Source organism: Callorhinus ursinus, unplaced genomic scaffold, assembly GCF_003265705.2.
Source record: "Callorhinus ursinus isolate GAN/ISIS: 27379988/994484 unplaced genomic scaffold, GSC_fseal_2.0 scaffold4, whole genome shotgun sequence".
Classification (NCBI taxonomy): domain Eukaryota; kingdom Metazoa; phylum Chordata; class Mammalia; order Carnivora; family Otariidae; genus Callorhinus; species Callorhinus ursinus.
Window position 1 is genome coordinate 67,068,894 of NW_027397066.1, and position 24,632 is coordinate 67,093,525.

A 24,632-nucleotide genomic window follows, 5' to 3' on the forward strand; every position below is an offset into this window, starting at 1 on the left:
TCAGGTCATGATCCCGGGGTCCTGGGATGGAGCTTGGTGTTTGGGCTCCCTGCTCAGGGGGAACCCTGCTTCTCCCTCTTCCCCCCCCCCACTCCATTTGTGCTCTCTCTCTCAAATAAATAAATAAAATCTTTAAAAAAAATAGCACCTTAAAATCAGCTGTCTCTTAAGTGAGTAGCTCCTCCTAGATGGCTTTTAGAAAACGAGAGAGTTTGGCAAGGAACACCGGTGCTGAAAATGCCTGCAAAGGAAGACAATATTTCATGAGCACATACTGTGCTGTTAAAAGCTCTCCATATATGCTTCATTCAACAGACATTTAGGGAGCGCTTACTCTGTGCTAGGCACTCTTCCAGACATTGGAGATAAAGTATTGATCAAGGCGGAAAACATCTCTGCCCTCATGGAGCTTAGATCCTAGATGATGAGGACAGACAATGAAGAAGTAAAACTTACTATGGAGGAAAAGAAAGCCAAGAGAAAAAGGCGTTTGTTTCTGGACAAATGTTAGAGAGGGGAGACAAGGCTGTGCTGGGGTGGTGCTCTTTGGGCAAAGATAGCAGGAGGTGAGGGCAGCCCGGGCGGACCCTGGGGGAGGCCGTCCAGGAACTACCGTGAGGCCGGTGAAGGCTGGAGCCGCGTGGCAAGGGAGAGGGCGGTGGGAGAGTCAGGAGGTGACAGGCGGCTGGGGCAGGCGGCGCCAGGGGGCCATGCTTGGGACTTTGGCTTGACACTGACAGAACTGGGAGCCCCTGACAGGTTCTGAGCTGAGGCATGGCAGGTGCTGGCTTATGTCTTAACAGGGTCACCCTGGCTCTTGGGGTGAGAATGGAATGAGAGGGGAAGGGAAGAGAGGGGAGAGCAGTTAGGAAGCACTAATCTGGAGAGAGAGGGTGGTACTTGGACCAGGGTGGTCGAGTGGAGGTAGTAAGAAAAGGTGGGGTTCTGCATACATTTTGAGGGTAGAGCCAAGAAGCTCTTCTAATGTCTTGGACATGGATATGTGAGAGAAAGGGGGGCATTGTGGACAAACCCAAGGTTCTGGGCAGAGCAACAGGAAGAGGAGATGCCATTAGTGAGATGGTGCGGAGGGTGGGAGGAGGTTTGAGGGGGATGGGCGGGAGCTCAGTTTCAAACATGTTAAGTTAGACACTACATCAAAAACTAATGATGTAATGTATGGTGATTAACATAACAATAAAAAAATTGAAAGGAAACACGTTAAGTTAGAGATGCCTGTTTAGCACTCCGAGAGACGTATCGAGTAGGCCGTTCAATATCCAATTCTGCCCCGTTCAAGTTCACGGGGGAAGTTAGGCTGGAGGTACATATTTGGGAGTAATCAATACACAGAGGACATTTAGTCATGAGACTGGAGATTATTTTATTTTCTTGTGCAATCCTTACACTGCCACCATGAGGTAGATGTTATTTCAATCCTCGTTTCAAACAAATTGAACCCAGAAAAGTTTAAATATTTTGTTCTAAGTCATATAGTTAGTAACTGCATGAATTTAAATGTTCATTCTCATCTCAAGTCTCATCTGACAATAACTTGTGATTATGAGTAAATTATTTCTCTAGGTCCTAGGTTTCCTCACAAACAAAATGAGGGGATAAACAGTTCTCAAACTGGGTTGTGTGAGAATCCTAAGGCTCCCCGGAAGTCCAGCAGGGGCTCTCTCTTCACCAAGAAAGGGATGCTCAGAAGGGAGGATTCAGGCACCTTCATCCAGGTTAAAGGGACATGTCTCCGCTTTCATCTGTGTTTATAAGATGTTATTGGAAAAATGTATTTCTGTTGCCAATTTAACAAAAGTTAGAGAAATTCACTGGTCTAGGTAGTCTCTATGACCCCCACCTGCCCCAACAGCTCCATTTATCCACCCAACAAGCAAGTAGTGTCTGCTCATGCTGTTCTAGTCCCTGTGCTCTTTGCTCTTACGATTCTAGCTCATTGCTGAGACGGGAAAGCTAAGGAGTTTTCCCATTTCTGATTAAAATGTCAATAGGTGAGGAAGAGTAACTAAATATCTCTGTATCTAAGTGGAACAATGTACTATCTTACCTTGTAACTGGCAGAGATTAAAAAATGATGTCTTAGTGTTGACTAGACTCTGAGGAAAGAGGCCTTCAAGTACTGCAGATAAAAATATAGGCCTTTCTTTAAAACGTGCTTACCACCATGCCTAACCTTCTCATCCCACACCACAATCCCTGGAAATATGCACACAGAGACGTTCTGCTTCTAGCAATTTATCCAATGGAAATAATCAGAGATGTACCCAAAGATATGAATCTATTCAGAGCACTAGTGTTTGTGGAGGAAAAAAAGTAAAAACCCTACGTAATCAATAATAGGATTAAATGATTGTACAGGCATATGTGATAACCTATGCAACCAATAAATGCTCATATTTTGAAAGAAGGTTTAATGTGATGGGAAAATATTTAGTAAAATAGAATTAGATTTTGAAAAAGAAGTGCAATGTGACTCCAATTTTATTAAAAATATTTTTATATGCGTATAAAAAAATCTAGAAGACTATCAATCTGGTAATAGTGCATACCTTTCGGCAATGATGTTAAAATCAATTCTATTTTCCCCTTTGTGCTTTTCTGTATCTCTAGACTTCCCACAACGTACATGTTACTTTTGCACCACGAAAAAAGTGCGGTTAATGTTATTTTTAAAAGATAGAAGAAAAGAAAGCTATGGGCACCACTTCATTTCATACCCTTTGTCAGCTATTGCCGAGGACAAGAAGGTGCTGTTGCTCTTCCTGGCCGTATGTTTCAGAGAACAGGGAAGGTGCGGCGGCTCATTGCCCAACACTGTAGGAACCCTTTGGACATCACTGATTAAGAAACTATGTTGGTTCCACAGTGAGATGGGGAAGTGACTGTTTACAGTGTGACTTATGGGTAGCCAAAAGGATGTTTCAACTTGGGTACTCTGTTGGGATTTATTTTCTTTGTTAGAACTGTAATTCTTTTTCAGATGTGGGTAACGATCATCACTTGAAGGCATGAAAGTCTGGGACTGCAAGTTACAGACCTTCCGATAGTATGTAATCCTATCCTTTATTTTGGAAAGAAGTTATTAACATAATGATAATAATCTTCTTTCCTTTGTTTTTATAGGGACTACATATAGGTTGTGTTGAAGTCTATTTTTTAAATGTAAATATAAATATGTGTGGCTCAGTCGTTAAGTGTCTGCCTTTGGCTCAGGTCATGATCCAAGGGTCCCGGGATCGAGCCCCGCAGCGGGCTCCCTGCTCCGCGGGGGGCCTGCTTCTCCCTCTCCCACTCCCCCTGCTTGTGTTCCCTCTCTCGTTGTGTCTCCCTCTGTCAAATAAATAAATAAAATCTTAAAAATAAATGTAAATATAAAAAGTAAAAATAATACGGGAAGAACTGAATGTTACATTCATAAATTAGCTTAAAATGTGAAATATAGGACCAGTGTCCCCCAATTTTATTATAAAGCAAAATTATAATAACTTACTACCCATGACATAGCTTTCTATTTTTGTTTCTTTAATCTCTGTTATATGTATTTTTACAGTTTTAATCATGTGTACATGAAAATGTGTATTTTTATCATGGTGTCTCACATGGTGAAGTTTTTTATATGTTGTTGTATGGCATTAATAATTTCTAATGGTTGCACCTAACAGTAGTTGTGGTGGGTATTCAAATGTTAGCACACCAGCATTGCATAATGTATGGAGTTGTTGAATCAACTATGTTATACACTTGAAACTAACGTGCATGTCAACGACACTTTCACAATAAAAATGAAAAAAAAAAAAGCACACTGATGTCCGATAAATTACAAATATTTGTCAAGTGCCTACGGTATGGTGTATTGGGGCTATTTTCGTGACTAAGACAAAGTCCCAGTTACCATGGACTCTGCATTCTAGTAGATGGAGACGGACCATTTCCACGAGAAGGGTACCATCATTAGTCCCATTTGAGGAACCGAACCACAGAGAGATCGCGTAACTGGCTCACGTTCACCCAGCCAGCAGGCGTTAGAGCAGAGACCAGAGACCCCAATCCACACAGGCTGTTTTCCTGGACTTGCGTTCTTAGCAATTACTCCACTGGCACCGACCACGTGCTCTGGCCGTTCAGAGGATGGGTCAGTCAGAGCTCGAACAGTTGTATTAGTTTACTTGTTGCCGCTGTCACAAATTACCACAGATGTAGTGGCTTACAACAACACAAATTTATAATCTTACAGTTCTGGAGGTCAGAAGTCCAAACTCAGTTCCACTGGGTGGAAGTCAAGGTGTCAGCTGGTTGGTTCCCTCTGGAGGCTCTGAGGGGAGAACCCGTGTCCCCGTCTCTCTCGGCTTCTAAAAGCCATCTGCCTTCCTTGGCCCACGCCCGCCCCCCCCTTGCATGGCTCTAACCTTGTCCTTCCATTGTTCCACCTCTTGCTGCTGACTTTGGCCTTCTTGCCTCCCTCTTACAAAGAGCCTTGTGATTACGGCGTGCCCGCCCAGAGAACCACGATAATCCCCGTCTCAAGATTGTTCTCAATCACATCTGCAAAGCCACTTTTGTACATATACTATATATTTAGTATATAAGGTAACACATAAACTGTTTCTGGAGATTAGGAAATGGACATCTTTGGAGGATTTTATTCGGTCCACCATTGTTGTAATTACCAGAAGCGCTAAAACTTGTGCTTTAGGATAAAAAGGTAGGGTTGGGTGGAAAAGGAAGAGCTTTCTAGTGAACTGTATTTGAAGAGTGTCTTTTTCTGGACTAAGTTAGGTACCGGGGCTTTGTATTAAGTTCGCTAGGGCTGCCATCACAAAATACCACAGATCGAATGGCTTAAAAAAGAGAAACTTATTTTTCTCAGTTCTGGAAGCCAGAAGTCTGAGATGGAGGTGTGGGCAAGGTTGGTTTCTTCCGAGGCCAGTCTCCTTGGCTTGTGAGTGGCCATCTTCTTCCTGTGCCTTCACACAGTCATCCCTGGGGGCAAGTGTCCACGTGTCCGGACTTCCTCTTATAAGGACACCAGTCACAGTGGATTAGGGCCTACTCTAATGGCCTCACGTTAACTTAATAACCTCTTTATAGACCTTATCCCCAAACATGAATGCAGTCTGAGTTACTGGGGGGTAGAATTTCAATATACGAATTTGGGGGCAATATAATTCAGTCCATAACAGGCTTAAACGTTTGCATGCCAACTCTGTCTCATGCTCCCAAAAGCCCAGTTTGGACAGACGAAAATGCGGTGGCCGAGAGCAGAGGTCTCCAGCTGGCAAGTACGACAGGGAGGATTCACACACGAGGCTGCCTGCTCCAAAGACCAAGGCTTCGCCATGTACCAGCCTCCTGGACAGTTGTAATGGCAGAGCTGGGCAGATGAGTGTGGCCTGTGGCTAGGGAAGAGACTCGCCTAAGGGGGAAGAGTATATGTTGATTTAGGGGAAATAGCAGGGTGTGACCCGTGGAAGGCTTTACAACCTGCAAGAGCCATAAAGCGATCTAGCAAAGAAGTCCAGGAAGAGGAGAGGCCATACTTGCGATGGGTTACTTTCTGACCCTGTGGCCAGATTTCCTGTAGCTTCCACCCCATGCCCACCCTCACCATAAACTTCTACTAGGTTAACTGTTCAGTTTACAAAGTTCTTTCACATGCTCTTGACAACCTCACAGTGATTCTGCAGCAGAAACTTAGGGCCATCTCCCAAAACAAGATGTAATCTATTTGAAGCTATGGTACTCCTCCTGGTTATGCGGGAGACTGACACCCCAAGCACTAGATGACTGGATGGGTGACAGCTAAACCTCTTTCCAACCCTGAATTGTTTTTAAGTCCATGACTTTTAGAGGCTAATAATTGACTTCATCTCTCTCCAACCCCTCAATCTGCCCCTTACGTATTTATACTACTTTTTCAGCTTTTCTACCTGGCAGAAGAAAGAAGAAATGAAATGAAAAGGAACTAAAATAATTCAGTTAAGTTTGAGCAGCTTTTTGAAGGCAAGACAATCTCTGAATTTTAATCTATATTCTCTTCTATTCCCATTTATCATAAATGGCTGCAGCTTTGCTGATTCTAGGATTTGTTCCATATTAACTTTCATCAACCAACTTAAGAAAATGAAACTGAAATACATTGTACTTACCCTCCTCCAATTGGAGTTGTGCTAATGGATTAAGATTTTAAGTATTTTAAAATACAGGGTGATCTGCAAATTATGTAGCTAGTCTAGAATAGCTTATGGATAGATTCTGGCCTATCATACAGCTAATCCTCAATAAGGACACCAGTCACAGTGGTGTCCTTAATAGTTATTGCCCTTTTAGACACTGGAACGTTTTCCTAAATGAAAAAGGGATTCTGCTCTAAGGTGTCGTCTAGGGTACAATGTAGGGGATGCCACACCAGGCCTTGCTGTGCTAAGCACAGAGCCCCAGTGGCCATGTTCCTCTACCATTTAACCTGGCCAACATCCTTCTAGAGCCCACGCCTGGGAAAAGGCATTTAGAAATCAACATTTTTTGCTATGAGAAATGGTGTCTTTTCAAGAGGCATAACCCTTTTCTAAGCTCAATTTTTTCCATTTCTCATTTCTTTCATTATTGAAAACATCCCTCCATGTGTTTAAACTCTGTATTTTTATTCTCAACACTTAAATTGTATATTTTCCTAATTTTTTCCAAAGGAAAAAACATATATTTGTAAAAAACAAAAAACAAAAACCAACCCAGAAATCAACAGATTTAAAGTTTATCTATCCTGATACAATGTCAGAATTAGATAAAATAGAAGCCAATCATATTTCCTTTAAAGTAGGATACATTTCTATTCTCCCCTTCGACTCACTGCTGCTTTAGTAGAGTAGAATTATGGCTGCTACTACTGTTGTAAATCTAAACACTCACTCTCCATGATTCAGTACCTGCTGAATAAACAGTTCACTACATTTTCCTGTGCTTATTTATCCGGGCCTGGCACACGTAAGGGCTCTGTCAGCTGCATAATCACCACCATTATCACCATTATGCAATTTAGTGTTTACTGCCACCCCCAATCCACATACACAAGGTTGCTGCCTCCCCCACACCCCACTATCCACAAGAGCCACTTAAATCAAGTGAAATGTATTTTAGGTTAATACTGCAAATTTCTGAAGAGAAAAAAAACAACAAAGGAAATGTAGGTAGCACTTGCTATGTAATTTTATAAACAGTGGCCAGAAAAAGCCTCTGAGAAGGTAACATTTAGGAAAAGACCTGCTGTGGAGGACTGACATAATTCAAGGACAGCATTCCAGGCAAGGGGAAGTGTACATGCAAAGGCCCTGGGGCAGAAGTCCGCCAGCTTGCTGAGCAGCAGTGAGGAAGCCAGCGGGGCTAGAGAGGGGTGTGGGAAAGTAGCTGCAGATGAAGCCACATCACGAAGGGCCTGGCAGGTTGATAGGACTTTTAGTCTGTACTGAGGAACCTGGGAGATCCTGGAGGGTTCCGAGTAGAGGAATGACAGAACCTCACATAGATTTTAAGGAAATCACTCTGGCTGCTGTGTTGAGAACATTCTGAAGGGGGCAAGGGAAGAAATTGTTAGGACACTTGAGCCAACATGCCATTATCCTATATATCACAATCTGAGAAGATAAAAAAAAGATATCAACAGAAATTAAAATAGTCCCTGGGACTCTGCTGATCGGTTTGCTTTCAGAGCAATTCAACTCAACCCACAACCTCTGGTCACCATGCCGGTACACAGAGACTGGAGATGTGAAGTAAATGTCCAGGACTGGTAACAACAGAAGTACGTATGGATACAATAGATAAAAATTTTTATTTACTTATTTAAATTCTCCAAAGATACAAAAAACAGACTGGTTTCCTCAAGTACAGCTTTTGGTAGTGAGTAAAGGTCACAACAAAGAACAATAAACCCCAACTTTCTACAGCAGCTTTTACTTTTCCCTAAAAATAAAGTCCATTTTCCTACATTCATTTATTTAGATGAGATACAAATCAGGTGTCTTTTAAAGTGCCCAAACTCATACCATTCCCATAACTGCAGATGGGAATCATCCTGAGCAGAAGACTCAAGGTCGCTCAAATCCTAAAGAGTTCCTCGTTTCTGAGACAGGGGAAGGATTTTGCTAGTAAATACGTGAACTAAATCCAGCCAAATATGGTCTTCATCTTCTGGTTCTTAATTCATTAACACATTGCAAGACTGCTTCTTCAAATCTAATTATGTGGTAACAAGACCTGAGAGTGTTTTGCCAAACTTTGTTTTAAAGACTCCTAGATCAATGTCATTTGCTAATTTTTATTCTACTATCTTTACTTTTCTTTGCTTCATCTGTTTTCTTTTCCTTCCACAAATTCCCAAGGACAATCCCTAACAAAACTATTAGTCCTAGTGTTCGGTTGGAGGTAAATTTATCCCAACAATCCTCAGGTCTGTGGATGTCTAGAGTGTAGATCTGTAAGAGAAGATCACAATGCCACATTAGCACTTAGTATAAACTTTTTGGCATCATAAATAAACACATTAGTACAGAGAAGACAACAGCACTTTGTTACAGGATTTTAAGCCATGGGAAGCCCTTAATGTACCCCAAACTGTTTCCCAGCGTAGAAAAATCTACCATCTCTCTCATTGGGTATCATCCAAGCCATGTCCTAAAACCTTCCACTCGAGGGGTGCATGAATGCTCTGAGAAGCAACCCATGCTATTTTTACTTCTATTTAGAAAGCTCTAAACCAGTTACAGTGACTGTTCTAAAATCTGCCTCCTCCAACTCCTACCCTCCAATTCTAGCTTTATTCCTTGGAGCAGTGTTTCTCAACAGGGGGACAAGTCACCTTTGGGAAGGACAACTCCCTACTGTGCAGGGCTGTCTAGTGTGATGAAAGATATTTACCATACCTGGCCCCACTCACTAAATGGCTGCGGTGACCCCTCCCCAGTTTATTTATAATAACCAAATACACCCCCATGCTTGTGTAAGTCTTCCCATTCCCACACAGAGAAGGGGATCTGGCAACCTAGATCTACTGTTAGTGACCTAGAACAAACATATTCCTTTTTCTCTCTAGGAGTCCTGCAAACGTATCAAGAAAAGTCCCATGTCCCTGTCTTAGTCATTCCTAGGCTTATTAAGCATTAGCATCCCTCATTTCCCTAACTATTCTTTATTATATGGCCTGCGGACTTAAATCATCATGATTTCCAGGGCGCCTGGGTGGCTCAGTCAGTTAAGCGGCTGCCTTTGGCTCAGGTCATGATCCCAGGGCCCTGGGATCGAGCCCCACATCGGGCTCTCTGCTCCACGGGAAGCCTGCTTCTCCCTCTCCCACTCTCCCTGCTTGTGTTCCCTCTCTCACTGTCTCTCTCTGTCAAGTAAATAAAAATAAAATCTTAAAAAAAAAACCAACATCACGATCTCTTTTTCCAAAGCTTAGAAGGCTATTCCATCTTAAAATATTGTGACAAGGACTAGAGAGAAGACCACAAATGCCATTTAGAATTATAAGGTGAGCTCCAAATATTTCTACAGTATTTATAGTTTTCCTCGTAATTTCTGCCTTCCTCCACTAATATCCAAGTGCTTTATTAAATATGGATACACATCCATTATCCTGATCAGACAATCAATTGATGGTGAAAACCCCCACAGAGCTGAGTTATGAGTAAGAGAGGATGCTATGAAATTCTGAGGAGGAAAGTGGTGAAATCTAGAGAATACTGGAGAATCACCAATTCCTGTCTTTTAGCTTTCCTTGTGAAGAAAACATTGAAGGTGATACGGCATGGGGTTTACTTTATGGACATTGAATTTCAGTTTCCTTCATACTGCTATGCAAGTCTTGCTTACACTGATAAGTAATTTGCAATAATCTGTATACAACAGATCATTTACATACAGGCTAACATCTTTTTGGATCTGTTTGAAGAAAATAAAAATAACGCTGATACAAAACTAGAGTCCATGTACAAGCTAGCTATTTCATTAAGATTAGATTTAGTTCATTTATTTTACAAAAGTCACTAATGTAGATTCACAATATAAGCTTGTGGGTGCTGGCTGGATATCTTGAAATGACAGTTTCCCTCTATCTAGGCAGAACTCTGACAAGTTAGCACTTCATGTCTTATCTGGCCTTCGTTGCTACTGCCAGGGGGACCCAAACTTATGAATGATTAGTTTGCTAACCACCATATCCATCACTGAAGCCCGCAGAGTAAAAATATAGTTATGTTGATCAGTTTACTTTCAGAGCAATTCAACTCAACCCACAACCCTCAGACACTGCTGAAATTTTCCAGACATGAATCAGAATTAGTTTTAGACTACTTCTCTAAAATAGTTCAGCTTGATTTTTTGGATGGATGACATGTTGGGAGAGGGGAGGGTTCAAGGTAGTATACGCCAAGTAGTTGTTTTAAGAAGTACCCTGCTTGGTAAACACAGAGGTTGTTTTGCTTAAATAATTTTTACAAATTTATACCAAGGAAAAATGAGGGGGAAAGGTAAGAAAAAGGTCCAACCTGGTGTGCCAGATGGGCTCCTACAACAGCCAGAGCAGTGTAGTAGGGCGCGGTCTGACCGCTGTTCACACCCACCAGGCTCAGAGCCCCCAGCATCGCCACACCGAAGCCACTGAGCCACCGCTTGGTGTTGTCACGGAAACGCAGCGCCGTGGACTTAAGACCAATCAGGGCATCATCTCTTTTGTCCTAACACCAGAAGGCAGTAAGAAATTGTCCGGTTTTTATTGACATGCTATAAAAATCACCATTTGGATTGTACAACCATCACCACTACCTAATCCCAGAAGAAAGTGTCTTTCAAAGGACATAAGCTGTGAAAGCCGACAGTAACTCAGAGACACAGGCTGACTGGCAATGAATGAATGTGCAGGCCGAATCGAAGTTAAGTGTCACTTAAGCTGGAAGATTATCTTCCAGCTCCATTTCCACATGTCGTTGTACTTCTTATAACCCTATTAATGACTAGTAACAACACACTGACTACATTCGAAGTAAAACTCAAGTCTAATTAGAGTTCTCAAATCTCAACAATTTCCTATACATTTTAGTTTCAATGTTGCTAAAATCACAGATATAGAAAAATGCTCAACTGCCACCTAACCACATCCATTCACATTTCACTTCTAGCTCAATTTATTCCATGCCTCTCCCATCAAATCCTTTCTGTATAAAGTAGAGCTAGGTTTTGGTGGTACACTCACATCTAGCTGACTGATCGCCTCCAGCAATTTAATTTCTAAGCATTTCCACATACGGTTGTAAATATGGTCATGTGTTATCAGAGGCTACATGCTGAACTCTGCACCTACCGCAGGCAGATAGCTATCTGATAGGCTATCTTCTGGGCACCAAATCCAAATAATGAATGTGGGGTTAGTGTATGTTTTTCCTTTCATACTGTAAGCTCAGAGGGGAGTCTGCTTCTCTCCCTCTCCCTTTGCCCCCCCACCATACTCTTTCTCTCAAATAATCTTTAAAAGACAAAACAACAACTGTAACAAAAATATTGATATGCTTGGCACATAAAGACTGTTTAAGTGCTTGGAAGTAAGAATTGATCTCTTTAGTAAACATATATACACATGAAACAAAAATATTTTGTTGGTGCCAAGGAAGCGTGGTTAATAAAGTTCTTAAATGACAACAATAACTAAACCAAAGTTATGAAAAAAAGATATTTTTTTTTACCTGGTGGGCATAGATAGTATCATATATTAGAGTCCACATGATTCCAGAAAAATAAAGAGGCAGGCAGACAGATGGATCACAGGAGCCCTTGACAGCAGACCATCCAAGTAATGCTCCCCAATTAAAAGTCAGCCCTACAAATGGTGAGACAGAGAGGACAAGTCTAAATGCACTTTAGACTCCCCAAAAGAGGAGGGGGCATCAGCACGTAATAAGTGCTTCTATGCATTAGGCTCTGTGCACTGTTTTCTACTATGTCTCTTCCTGAAATTCTCTCAGCTCTCCATGGTGGTTACTAGCTACATTGCACAAAAAAGGAGATAGGCTCAGAGAGATGAATGGGAAATTAAAATAACACACGTAACAGAAAGAGTCACATCACCCTGATAAACAGGAGGTTTCGTGAGAACAACATTTACTCTACCTAGTACAGTGCCTGGCACAGGCATTGAGTAGTAGAAGCTGGGGTTTCAACTTAGACCTACCTGAGTCAAAATCCTGTGTTCTTTCCTTTATGACTGGACTTCCCCCATAAGCTACACAAACAAGAGCATAGGCTGGTACACTTATTTATTCTCTAAGTCCATCTTCTCTGCGGACTATAGACAAACATCTACATGTGAACAGCTCCTAAATCTCCTTGTGCAACCTGTTCACTTCCCCACACTTGAGACTAGACACTGGACTGTCTGCTGGACGTCTCCACCTGCAAGTCCTTCAGGTACCTCATACTCAGTGGGTCCCACGTGTCTCTTCTCAGAAACCCCTTTTCTTCTTTTATTCACTAAAAAAATAGCTCAAACAACTAGAATAGTTCTAGGAATACTCTAGCTTATTCTAGGAGTAGGCATTTTTGCAATAGATTCTGATTTCCCTACCTCTCTACCTTTGGCTCTCTCTGCCAAAAAAATATTTATGGAATACCCATGATACACCAAGTGCTATGCTAGACACTGGGCCATCCAAAGGCAAAGAGAGCTTTATCTGTTAGGCATATACAATTTACAACTGGGGGGACAGACACAGCCCTCAGTATCTTCTCTTTTAGTTACTGCTGGTGAAACGAGTAAGCACCACACCAGAGCACTGTGGGAGCCAGAGGCAAGATTGGCTCACTTTCTCCTCAAAGAGATGGGCCATCTAAGCTTTCACATACTAACCCTGGTTCTCTTGCCTGACTGTGCTTTCTACCCCACTCCCCCAAGTCCTCAGGGCATCCAGGTCGGTGACCTAAAGAGAAGGGCAGGGTCCAATCAGTTAATTTTTTCTTCACGACATACCTCGATTTTTAAAAGAGCATTTCAGAAAATAATAATGATGAGAATCTTAGTCAGTATGCAAAATTTCTTAGCCAATAAAAATGGCTAATTGCCCTCTCTTAAATATGAAAATCTATTCTTGCTTTAGAAAATTTCATGACTGACTTGACGTTTTCTCTCTGCCACATTACACACACACACACACACACACACACACACACACACACATACACACACAAGTCTGAGGGTACTGAAGGAAATACTTGGTAGTTATTTCAAGCTCACCTAGGGCTAGTTGAGGCCAGTATGTAATTCTTTTCATTAGTGGGTAGGTGATGACAAGAAGCAGGGATGCTGCTCCCAGAGCTATACTGAAATCAAGAAAAGCCATTGAAGATTAGTATCACCATCTCTTAGAAATCACTAAAGACAACAATAGTAGTAATACTAACTGGAAAATGACTTACCTTCAATTATATTTTTTGTTATGTAAAATTATTTTCCCAGACTTTAATTAGGGTAAAAGATGATTAGAAAATATTTTAAGTGTTACAAAACAATTGAACAAAATAATAATACATATGCTGCTTTCGTGTATTAGGCGCTGTTCTGCTTTACACAGGTTCACTCATTATAATCTTCACCACAAACCTAAGAGGGAGACAGTTTTATTCCACTTGCTTTTTGCAGATGAGGAAACTAAAGCACAAAGAGATTAAGTAATTTGTTGACTGTCATCCAGCCAGTCAGTAGCAGGGCCAGGATTCAAACCTGAATCCTGAGCAGGATGGCTCTAGAGTCCAACTTAATACCCACCATATGCCACTGCCTCTCTAAGTGTTTTTTCCAACATTAAGACAGCTAGTAAATGGAGGTGTCCCAACAGAATCAGAGTCAGGATCCCCCTCCCAATATGCACATAGGTGTTACTTCTCTAGGAGAGGATAAAGCATCTATAGAAGGATGACAGTGTAAGGTGTTCTTAGGTATCTCACAGCTCACCTAACACTGTCCTTCCAGGAAAAACCTTCTAAACGCATTTTCATGTGATGCTATCAGGGCAAAGTTTGTAATTAAGTCTAGTCTCTATAAAATGACACTTATTTTTTGTCTCATTTTCCCTCATTTATATACTTTATAAGTAGCCATCAGATGCACAAAAGTTTAATTTTGTCTCTATTAGAGATCTAGGAATGAATCCTTCCACTTTTGCCCTCTGTCATCGATTATGAGCGTGACTCTGGGAAAGACCTGGTTAATCTTTTTGCAAAATGAGTATAATCACTTCTATCTAATTTACAGACACTGTCAGGATAAATAAAATTATACATAAGGGTATACACACACATCCATGTATGCATCTGGAAAAGCTATCAAAGTGACATGTGTTTCTTAGGAAACACGTAACGGAAGTATAACGGTGGTTCAGAATAAATTAAATGCTGATCTTCTCATTCCTTTGGCTGAAAGCATTCTTGATTTTACGACATGTGGTGATTTCTTTATACTTGCTAATTTACAGATGCTCCATAAGGAGCCAATAAACAATTTTGTGATAAAGATATTTCAATTTTATTTATTCCTACTTTCTCCATTTCAAAAGAGAGATTTTATAAGTGATTCTGAAAAACACATTTACTATACCTGTAGTAATTCAGACACAGAAGAACACCCAGTGCCAAGGTCAGCTGTCCTCCGAGGAAAATAAAGGATCGAAAAATTGAAATGTCTCCAGCTGCTATTGGGCGATTCATTGTTCTTATAACCTTAATACATAAAAACACATACCTTAGCCTCATGTAATGGTTCAATCATGGATGTAAACATGTAATCAAGAGAATGGCCCAAGGCAGGCACTAAGGCAAAAATATGAATAAAAAGTGAAATCAACATTGGAAACACTGCCAAAAATCAAAACTTCATATTTAAAACAGAGCTTCGAAAGCACTAAAAATTCCCACCACTCATTCCCCTTTCTTTCCATCTCCCATCTCCATCTCTGAACACACAAAATGAAGCAACTTCCTTATCTGGCTAGTTAGCTACCCAGCTTATTAGCAAGTATATGTTTAATTTCTACAGAGAAAAGAGAGACAATAATAATGGTAATTCTAAGGAAAGAGGAAATTGCAGTGAATGTTTTGATTATAGGAAGCACTGCAATCAGCAATCAAAATGTAAATAAAGAAAGAAGACAGATTACCTGGGTTTGAAAATGGGAGTGCTTTTGCCAGGCTATTTAAGGATGGATCTATAATCTAATATTAATTGTACCCAAATATAAAGGGCAGACTCAATGTAAGAATATGAACAGACAGAGCTATTATGGGGACAAATAAGATAAATTAGTTGTTCTTTTCCTGTCTAAAGATCATGAAATGTGATTATTCTAAACTGAAGCATAAAAAAGCATAACCAAAATTTTCAACATTGTTAGAAGAACTCAGGATCTGGGATCCAAGAGCCCAGCATGTGAATCCAGTTCCATCACCTACCAGCTGTGTGAATTTTGGCAAATTACTTAACCTCTCTTGGACTCAGGTTACTTACCTGTTAAAAGAAAAACAGAAAGAGAGAGGGAGAAGAAGAGAAAGAGGCAACAAGAGCACTACCTCATAGAGTAAATGCAGTATCTAAAGCATACAGGTATGCAATAAATGTTGAAACTATTAATATAACAGATTTCCATTTTGATTTTGATTTATGTCAAGGGTTAGCAAACTATGGCCTATGGGCCAAATCCAGCCTACTGCCTATTTTTATATGGCCTGTGAGCTAATAAGAATAGTTTTTACTTTTTTAGGCAATTGAAAATCAGTTCAAAAAAAGGGTATTGTATTATGACACATGAAAATAATATGAAATTCAAGTTTCAGTGTCCATAAATACAATTCTATTGAAACAGAGATATACCCATTTGTTAACATATTGTATATGGCTGCTCTCATGTGCCAACAGAATCAAATAGTTGCAACAAAGATGGTATGGCCCACAAAGACTAAAATATTTACTATCTGTTCCTATTATAGAAAAAATTTGCTGACCCATTTTATAGCATGCTTCACTGTGCAATAAAACAGTTTGTCAAAAACTATAATGACTCACCTTGGTTAGAGTGCCAGACTTGATCTTTTATCTTTGATTTGGTCCCTATAGTTTTAGTTGGAAATATATTTATGTCCTGTATTTGTTTTAGAACATTATGATTATTCCAGCTAGTACACGAGTGCTTACAATGTGCTACTGTTCTAAGAGCTATGTGTGCATCACACCATTGAATCCTTATAACAACCGTGACTTTTAGCCACTCACAAGTTCTTGCCATCTGTTTTAGCAGAGGCTCAGTAACTTTCCAAGGTCATGGACAGTGGGCAGCACCATCTGTCTAGTCCCCCGACCACACTACTAACCACAGATTACACTGTCCCTTCAGTAGTGATAATTACCTGGCTAAATTCGAAAGCTAAAAATAAACAAGTACTCCATCAAAAGACTAAAAATGATACAATATGATGATCAAAACATATTCTGTGTGGTTTTTAATGAAACCATTTGCTCATAGCTTATAAAACTAAATCACTGGGACGCCTAGGTGGCTGTCAGTTAAGCATATGACTCTGGCTCAGGTCATGATCTAGAGGTCTTGAGATGGAGCTCTGCATCAGGCTCCCTGCTCAGTGGGGAGTCTGCTTGTCCCTCTTCCTCTGCCCCTCCCCAACTCATTCTCTCTCTTTCTCTCTCTGAAATAAGTATTTCTTAAAAATAAAATAAAATAAAACTAAATCATTAATACCTGTATGTTGAGATTATTTCAATGTTTATGGACCTAATGCTTATCACAGGGTTGGTAGATTATACACAACATCAACAGAACACACTTAACTCATACCTGAATAACAATTTACTTATCATTTAATATACTAGCAATTTACTTATTATCTAACATACTAAGCAAAACCCTGAGCCACAAACATATCCTTAGTGATATACAGTCTTTAAGAAACTGTTGAGATACGCATTACAACTTGGCCAAGCTTTTTAACTCGTCCTTTAAAATACAAAAACCTGTTATGTTTCTTTACACTAATAATGAACTGTCTGAAAGAGAAATTAAGAAAACAATCTCGGGGCGCCTGGGTGGCTCAGTCGTTAAGCATCTGCCTTTGGCTCAGGTCATGATCCCAGGGTCCTGGGATCGAGCCCCGCATTGGGCTCCTTGCTCAGCTGAGAGCCTGCTTCTCCCTCTCCCACTCCCCCTCTGTGTTCCCTCTCTAGCTATCTCTCTCTGTGTGTCAAATAAAGAAAATCTTAAAAAATAAAACAAAAAACAAGAAACAATCTCATTTATAATTGCAGTAAAGAATAAAATACCTAGAGACAAATTTAACCAAGGAGGTGAAAGACCTGTATATTGAAAACTACAAGACATTAATGAAAGAAATTAAAGACACAAATATATGGAAAGATATTTCATGCTCATGCATTGGAAGAATTCATATTGCTAAAATGTCCATACCTCTCAAAGCAATATATAGGTTCAATGCAATCCCATCAAAATTCCAATGGCATTTTTCACAGAAATAGATGTCCCTAAAATTTGTATGGAAAAGTCACAGAAGACTGCAAGTAGCCAAAGCAATCTTGAGAAAGAACAAAGCTGGAGGCATCACACTTCCTGATTTCAAACTATACTACAAAGCTACAGTAATTAAAACAGTATGATTTTGGCATAAAAACAGACATACAGATTAATGAAACAGAACAGACAGCCCAGAAATAAACCCACACATTTACGGTCAACTGATTTAGGACAAAGGAGCCAAAACTATAGAACAGTCTCTTCAATAAATGGTGCTGGGAAAACTGGACAGCTATACGAAAAAAGAATAAATCTGGATTCCTATCTTACAGTATACACAAAATTAACTCAAAATGGTTTAAAGACTTGCACATAAGACCTAAAGCCATAAAACTCTTAGAAGAAAACAACAGTAAGCCCCTTAACACAGGTCTTGGCAATGATTTTTTTGGATCTGACACCAAAAGTAAAAGCGACAAAAGCAAAAATAAAGTGGGACTACATCAATCTAAAAAGCTTCTGCACAGGGCGCCTGGGTGGCTCAGTTGGTTAAGCGACTGCCTTCGGCTCAGGTCATGATCCTGGAGTCCCGGGATCGAGTCCCGCATCGGGCTTCCTGCTCAGCAGGGAGTCTGCTTCTCCCTCTGACCCTCTTCCCTCTCATGCTTTCTATCTCTCATTCTCTCTCTCTCTCAAATAAATAAATAAAATCTTTAAAAAAAAATAAAAAAATAAAAAGCTTCTGCACAGCAATGGAAACCATCAACAAAATGAAAATCAACCTACTGAATGGGGGAAAATATTTGCAAATCATATATCCAATAAGGGGTTAATATCCAAATATATAAAGAATTCATATAACTAAAAGCAAACAAACAAACAAAAAAACCCCCCAAAATCCGAATACAAAGTGGGCAGAAGACATGAATAGACATTTTTCCAAGAAGACATATAGATGGCTAAAAGATGCATGAAAAGATGCTCAACATCACTAATCATCAGAGAAATGCAAACAAAACCACAATGAGGTATCATCTCACATCTATTAGAATGGCTATTATCAAAAAGACAAGAAGTACGTTTTGGTGAGGATGTGGAGAAAAGGGAACTCCTGTGCATTATTAGTGGAACATAAATTGTTGCAACCACTGTGGAAAACAGTATGGTGGTTCCTCAAAAAATTAAAGATAGAACTACCATATGATCCAGAATTCCACATCTGGGTATTTATCCAAGGAAAATGAATATATTAATTCCAAAAGATGTATGTGCCCCCATGTTCAGCATTATTTACAATATATGGAAACAATCTAGGTGTCCACTGATGGATGAATGGATTAAAAAAAAAAAAAAAACTGTTGTACACACACACACATATACACAAAATGGAATACTATTCAGCCATTAAAAAATCTTCCCATTTTGCAACAACATGGATCAATTTCAAGGGCATTATGCTCAGTGAAATAAGTCAGATAGAAAGACAAATACTGTATGATCTCTCTTACATATGGAATCTAAAACAAACAAAACAAAACAAAAACTCAAGCTTATAAAAAAAGAGAACAGGCTGGTGGTTGCCAGAGGCAGGGGCTGGGGAGGGGTGGCGTGGGAGAAATGGGTGAACTGATTTTTTTTTCTTCCATTTAAATAAACTGAACAAAAATTAAAAAAAAAAAGAAATTAGATTTTAAAAAAAAAGAGGCACATAACATTTTAAGTCATGTTAGCAAAACCTCCTCAATAGCTGTAAAACATTCATTTAAGAGCTTTGTTATATGTGTATATAGAATCTGGACTCTTCTAATCAGAGAAAAATGTCATAGGGGAGATAAAAGGTATCTAATCAATAACCTTTTACCTAAGGAGAAAAAGAATCACCTAAGGGAAAACGAAAATGGTCAGATTTTGTTAATTAAAAGTTGGTTGGTTTGAATATATTATTTATTTAATTAGCCTTTTTCTTCTGAGATAATTGTAGATTCACATGCACTTTTTAAAAAACATCTTTGCATTTTAAAAAATATAAAGATCCCACATACCCTTTATCCAGTTCCCCCCAAGAGTAACATCTGCAAAACTTTACAGTTCAATAAAATATTACAACCAGGATTTTGACATTAGCTGCTCTAAACATGTTCAAGAATTATTTTGAAGTGATATATACCAGAAGCCTCAATCATATGATTATGCAGAATTATGAACCCCAAATCAAGAAAGTATGCATCTCCTGGAATGAATCGACTTATCTCAACTGGGTCAGCGGGGTAGAGAGATGTGTTCAGCATCAGTTCCTGCCACCTGCCACAATCCTATCCTCCAGCGACACACAAACCACAGCCCTGCAGTTGTTAAACTTTATAGTTTATCTCCCAGCCATGCCTCTTTATCCGCTGTTCCCTCTGCCCAGAGCCACCTTCACTCTCCAGCCCACCCTTTTCTTGCCACCTTATTCTGACACAGTTCATAGGTCACCCCCCTGGAAAGTTCTCTCTGCTCCCTTCGACTGAGATAGGGGATCTTCAGTAAGTTCCCCTGTGGACACCACTCTCATAACAGTACTGCTGGAGTGTAACTATGAAACTGCAATGTCAGGAATACTGTCTTTCATCCATGAAATCTCTGAAAGCCTATCACTATTCCTCACACACAGCAAGTATTCAATAAATATTTTTTTAATTAAAAAAGGCATTGTGATACTGTTCTTATAAACTAAAAATCATTACAGGTGTGTCTTGCTAAAGGAAAATTTAGATCAGTATGAAAGGCAAACAAGGATGATTATTCACTTTATATACATGTATATAAGATTATGTATTTTATATAATTCACCATGGGTTTCTTTTAAATTGAAAGTTTATTTGATTATTTACTCAAGCATTTAATGAATCATCTCATACTTTTTTACGGGAGAGTCGCTAGGATAAAAGGCAAACAGGATGGATGCTTCCCTTGAGAAAATAACTGTGTGTTGAGGAAGAAATAATTATACACATGCATTAGAATATGCACAGAAAATAATCCAGAGAAACATAATGCATCAAACTGTTAAATGAAGCTTCTCTGGGGGTTTGGAAGAGGAGATAAGAAAGACTCGCACTATTAATGAGGTGCAATAAAAAATGGGGGCACTAACTGCTAGGATAAATGAGGCAGAAGAGAGAATCAGTGATATAGAAGACCAAATGATGGAAAATAAAGAAGCTGAGAAAAAGAGAGAAACAACTACAGGATCACAAGGGCAGAATTCGACAAATAAGCGATACGATAAGACAAAACAACATTAGAATAATTGGGATCCCAGAAGAAGAAGAAAGAGAGAGAGGGGCAGAAGGTATATTGGAGCAAATTATAGCAGAGAACTTCCCTAATGTGGCGAAGGAAACAGGCATCAAAATCCAGGAGGCACAGAGAACACCTCTCAAAATCAATAAAAATAGGTCAACACCCCGACATCTAATAGTAAAACTTATGAGTCTCAGAGACAAAGAGAAAATCCTGAAAGCAGCTCGGGAGAAGAGATCTGTAACCTACAATGGTAGAAACATTAGATTGGCAACAGACCTATCCACAGAGACCTGGCAGGCCAGAAAGGACTGGCATGATATATTCAGAGCACTAAACGAGAAAAATATGCAGCCAAGAATACTATATCCAGCTAGGCTGTCATTGAAAATAGAAGGAGAGATAAAAAGCTTCCAGGACAAACAAAAACTAAAGGAATTTGCAAACATGAAACCAACCCTACAAGAAATATCGAAAGGGGTCCTCTAAGCAAAGAGAGAGCCTAAAAGCAGCATAGACCAGAAAGGAACACAAACAATAAACAGAAACAGTCACCTTACAGGCAATACAATGGCACTAAATTCATATCTTTCAATAGTTACCCTGAATGTAAATGCGCTAAATGCCCCAATCAAAAGACACAGGCTATCAGATTGGATTAAAAAACAAGACCCATCGATATGCTATCTGCAAGAGACTCATTTTAGACCCAAAGACACCCCCAGATTGAAAGTGAGGGGGGTGGAAAACCATTTACCATGCTAATGGACACCAAAAGAAAGCCTGGGGTGGCAATCCTTATATCAGACAAATTAGATTTTAAACCAAAGACTGTAATAAGAGATGAGAAAGGACACTATCCTACTTAAAGGGTCTATCCAACAAGAAGACCTAACAATTGTAAATATCTATGCCCCTAACATGGGAGCAGCCAATTATATAAGGAAATTAATAACAAAAGCAAAGAAACACATTGACAACAATACAATAATAGTGGGGGATTTTAACACCCCCCTGACTGAAATGCACATCATCTAAGCAAAAGATCAACAAGGAAATAAAGACTTTAAATGACACACTGGACCAAATGGACTTCACAGACATATTTAGAACGTTCCATCCCAAAGCAACGGAATACACATTCTTCTCTAGTGCCCATGGAACATTCTCCAGAATTGATCACATCCTAGGTCACAAATCAAGTCTCAACCGGTACCAAAAGATTGGGATTATTCTGGGCATATTTTCAGACCACAATGCTTTGAAACTAAAACTCAGTAACAAGAGGAAAGTCGAAAAGAACTCAAATACATGGAGGCTAAAGAGCATCCTACTAAAGAATGAATGGGTCAACCAGGAAATTAAACAATTAAAAAAATTCATGGAAACAAATGAAAATGAAAACACAACTGTTCAAAATCTTTGCGATGCAGCAAAGGCAGTCCTAAGAGGAAAGTATATAGCAATACAAGCCTTTCTCAAGAAACAAGAAAGGTCTCAAATATACAACCTAACCCTACACCTAAAGGAGCTAGAGAAAAAACAGCAAATAAACCCTAAACCCAGCAGGAGAAGAGAAATAATAAAGATCAGAGCAGAAATCAGTGAAATAGAAACCAAAAGAACAGTAGAACCAATCAACGAAACTAGGAGCTGGTTCTTTGAAAGAATTAACAATATTGATAAACCCCTGGCCAGACTGATCAAAAAGAAAAGAGAAATGACCCAAATCAACAAAATCATGAATGAAAGAGGAGAGATCACAACCAACACCAAAGAAACACAAACAATTATAAGAACATATTATGGGCAACTTAGATAATCTGGAAGAAATGGATGCATTCCTAGAGATGTATCAACTACCAAAACTGCTATTTAACATAGTAGTAGAAGTCCTAGCCATAGCAATCAGACAACAAAAAGAAATCAAAGGCATCCAAATCAGCAAAGAAGAAGTCAAACTCTCACTGTTTGCAGATGATATGATACTTTATGTGGAAAACCCAAAAGACTCCACCCCAAAACTGCTAGAACTCATACAGGAATTCAGTGAAGTGGCAGGATATAAAATCAAGGCACAGAAATCAGTGGCATTACTATACACCAACAACAAGACAGAAGACAGAGAAATTAAGGAGTCGATCCCATTTACAATTGCACCCAAAACCATAAGATACCTAGGAATAAATCTAACCAAAGAGGCAAAGGATCTGTACTCAGAAAACTATAAAATACTCATGAAAGAAATTGAAGAAGACACAAAGAAATGGAAAAACGTTCCATGCTCATGGATTGGAAGAACAAATATTGTGAAGATGTCAATGCTACCTAGAGCAATCTACACATTCAAAGCAATCCCTATCAAAATACCATCCACTTTTTTCAAAGAAATGGAACAAATAATCCTAAAATTTGTATGGAACCATAAAAGACCCTGAATAGCCAGAGGAATGTTGAAAAAGAAAAGCAAAGCTGGTGGCATCACAATTCTGGACTTCCAGCTCTATTACAAAGCTGTCATCATCAAGACAGTATGGTACTGGCACAAAAACAGACACAGAGATGAATGGAACAGAATCGAGAGCCCAGAAATGGACCCTCAACTCTATGGTCAACTAATCTTTGACAAAGCAGGAAAGAATGTCCAGTGGAAAAAAGAGTCTCTTCAACAAATGGTTTTGGGAAAATTGGACAGCCATATGCAGAAGAATGAAACTGGACCATTTCCTTACACCACACACAAAAATAGACTCCAAATGGTTGAAAGACCTAAATGTGAAACAGGAGTCCATCAAAATCCTAAAGGAGAACACAGCAACCTCTTCAACCTCAGCCGCAGCAACTTCTTCCTAGAAACATCGCCAAAGGCAAGGGAAGCAAGGGCAAAAATGAACTATTGGGACTTCATCAAGACAAAAAGCTTTTGCACAACAAAAGAAACAGTCCACAAAACCAAAAGACAACCCACAGAATGGGAGAAGATATTTGCAAATGACATATCAGATAAAGGGCTAGTATTGTAAATCTATAAAGAACTTATCAAACTCAACACCCAAAGAACAAATGATCCAAGCAAGAAATGGGCAGAAGACATGAACAGACATTTTTCCAAAGAAGACATCCAAATGGCCAACAGACACATGAAAAAGTGCTCAACATTGCTTGGCATCAGGGAAATCCAAATCAAAACCTCAATGAGATACCACCTCACACCCGTCAGAATGGCTAAAATTAACAAGTCAGGAAACAACAGATGTTGGCGGGGATGCGGAGAAAGGGGAACCCTCCTACACGGTGGGTGGGAATGCAAGCTGGTGCAACCACTCTGAAAAACAGTATGGAGGTTCCTCAAAATGTTGAAAATAGAGTTACCATACGATCCAGCAATTGCACTACTGGGTATTTACTGCAAAGATACAAATGTAGGGTTCCGAAGGGGTACGTGCAATGTTTATAGCAGCGATATCCACAATAGCCAAACTGTGGAAAGAGCCAAGACGTCCATCAACAGATGAATGGATAAAGAAGATGTGGTGTGTGTACATACACACACACACACACACACACACACACACACACACACACACACACAATGGAATATTATGCAGCCATCAAAAGGAATGAGATCTTGACATTTGCACCAACGTGGATGTAACTGGAGGGTGTTATGCTGAGTGAAATAAGTCAATCACAGAAAGACATGTATCATATGATCTCACTGATATGAGGAACTCTTAATCTCAGGAAACAAACTGAGGG

At 39.6% G+C, this 24,632-nt stretch overlaps 1 protein-coding gene and 1 long non-coding RNA gene across 3 annotated transcripts in view; one reads left to right on the top strand and one right to left on the bottom strand.

The window, feature by feature from the left end:
* LOC141372626 (uncharacterized) overlaps positions 1 to 3,854 on the top strand; it is a 54,437-nt gene extending 50,583 nt beyond the window's left edge. The window contains exon 3 of the long non-coding RNA XR_012377964.1: positions 2,632 to 3,854. This is a non-coding gene — a long non-coding RNA (uncharacterized lncRNA). The remainder of the gene's footprint in view (positions 1 to 2,631) is intronic.
* Positions 3,855 to 7,827: 3,973 nt separating this feature from the next.
* Positions 7,828 to 24,632, bottom strand: part of COQ2 (coenzyme Q2, polyprenyltransferase) — a 23,035-nt gene continuing 6,230 nt past the window's right edge. The window contains exons 3-8 of one of the 2 annotated variants that reach the window (XM_073891871.1): positions 14,654 to 14,775; positions 13,295 to 13,380; positions 12,236 to 12,286; positions 11,751 to 11,884; positions 10,560 to 10,748; positions 7,828 to 8,489 (exon numbers count right to left, since the gene is read on the bottom strand). In XM_073891871.1, coding sequence (XP_073747972.1) covers positions 8,319 to 8,489; positions 10,560 to 10,748; positions 11,751 to 11,884; positions 12,236 to 12,286; positions 13,295 to 13,380; positions 14,654 to 14,775 — 753 coding nt within the window. In that variant the 3' untranslated portion in view covers positions 7,828 to 8,318. The remainder of the gene's footprint in view (positions 8,490 to 10,559; positions 10,749 to 11,750; positions 11,885 to 12,235; positions 12,287 to 13,294; positions 13,381 to 14,653; positions 14,776 to 24,632) is intronic. The other variant, XM_025887433.2, reaches the window with a different exon arrangement.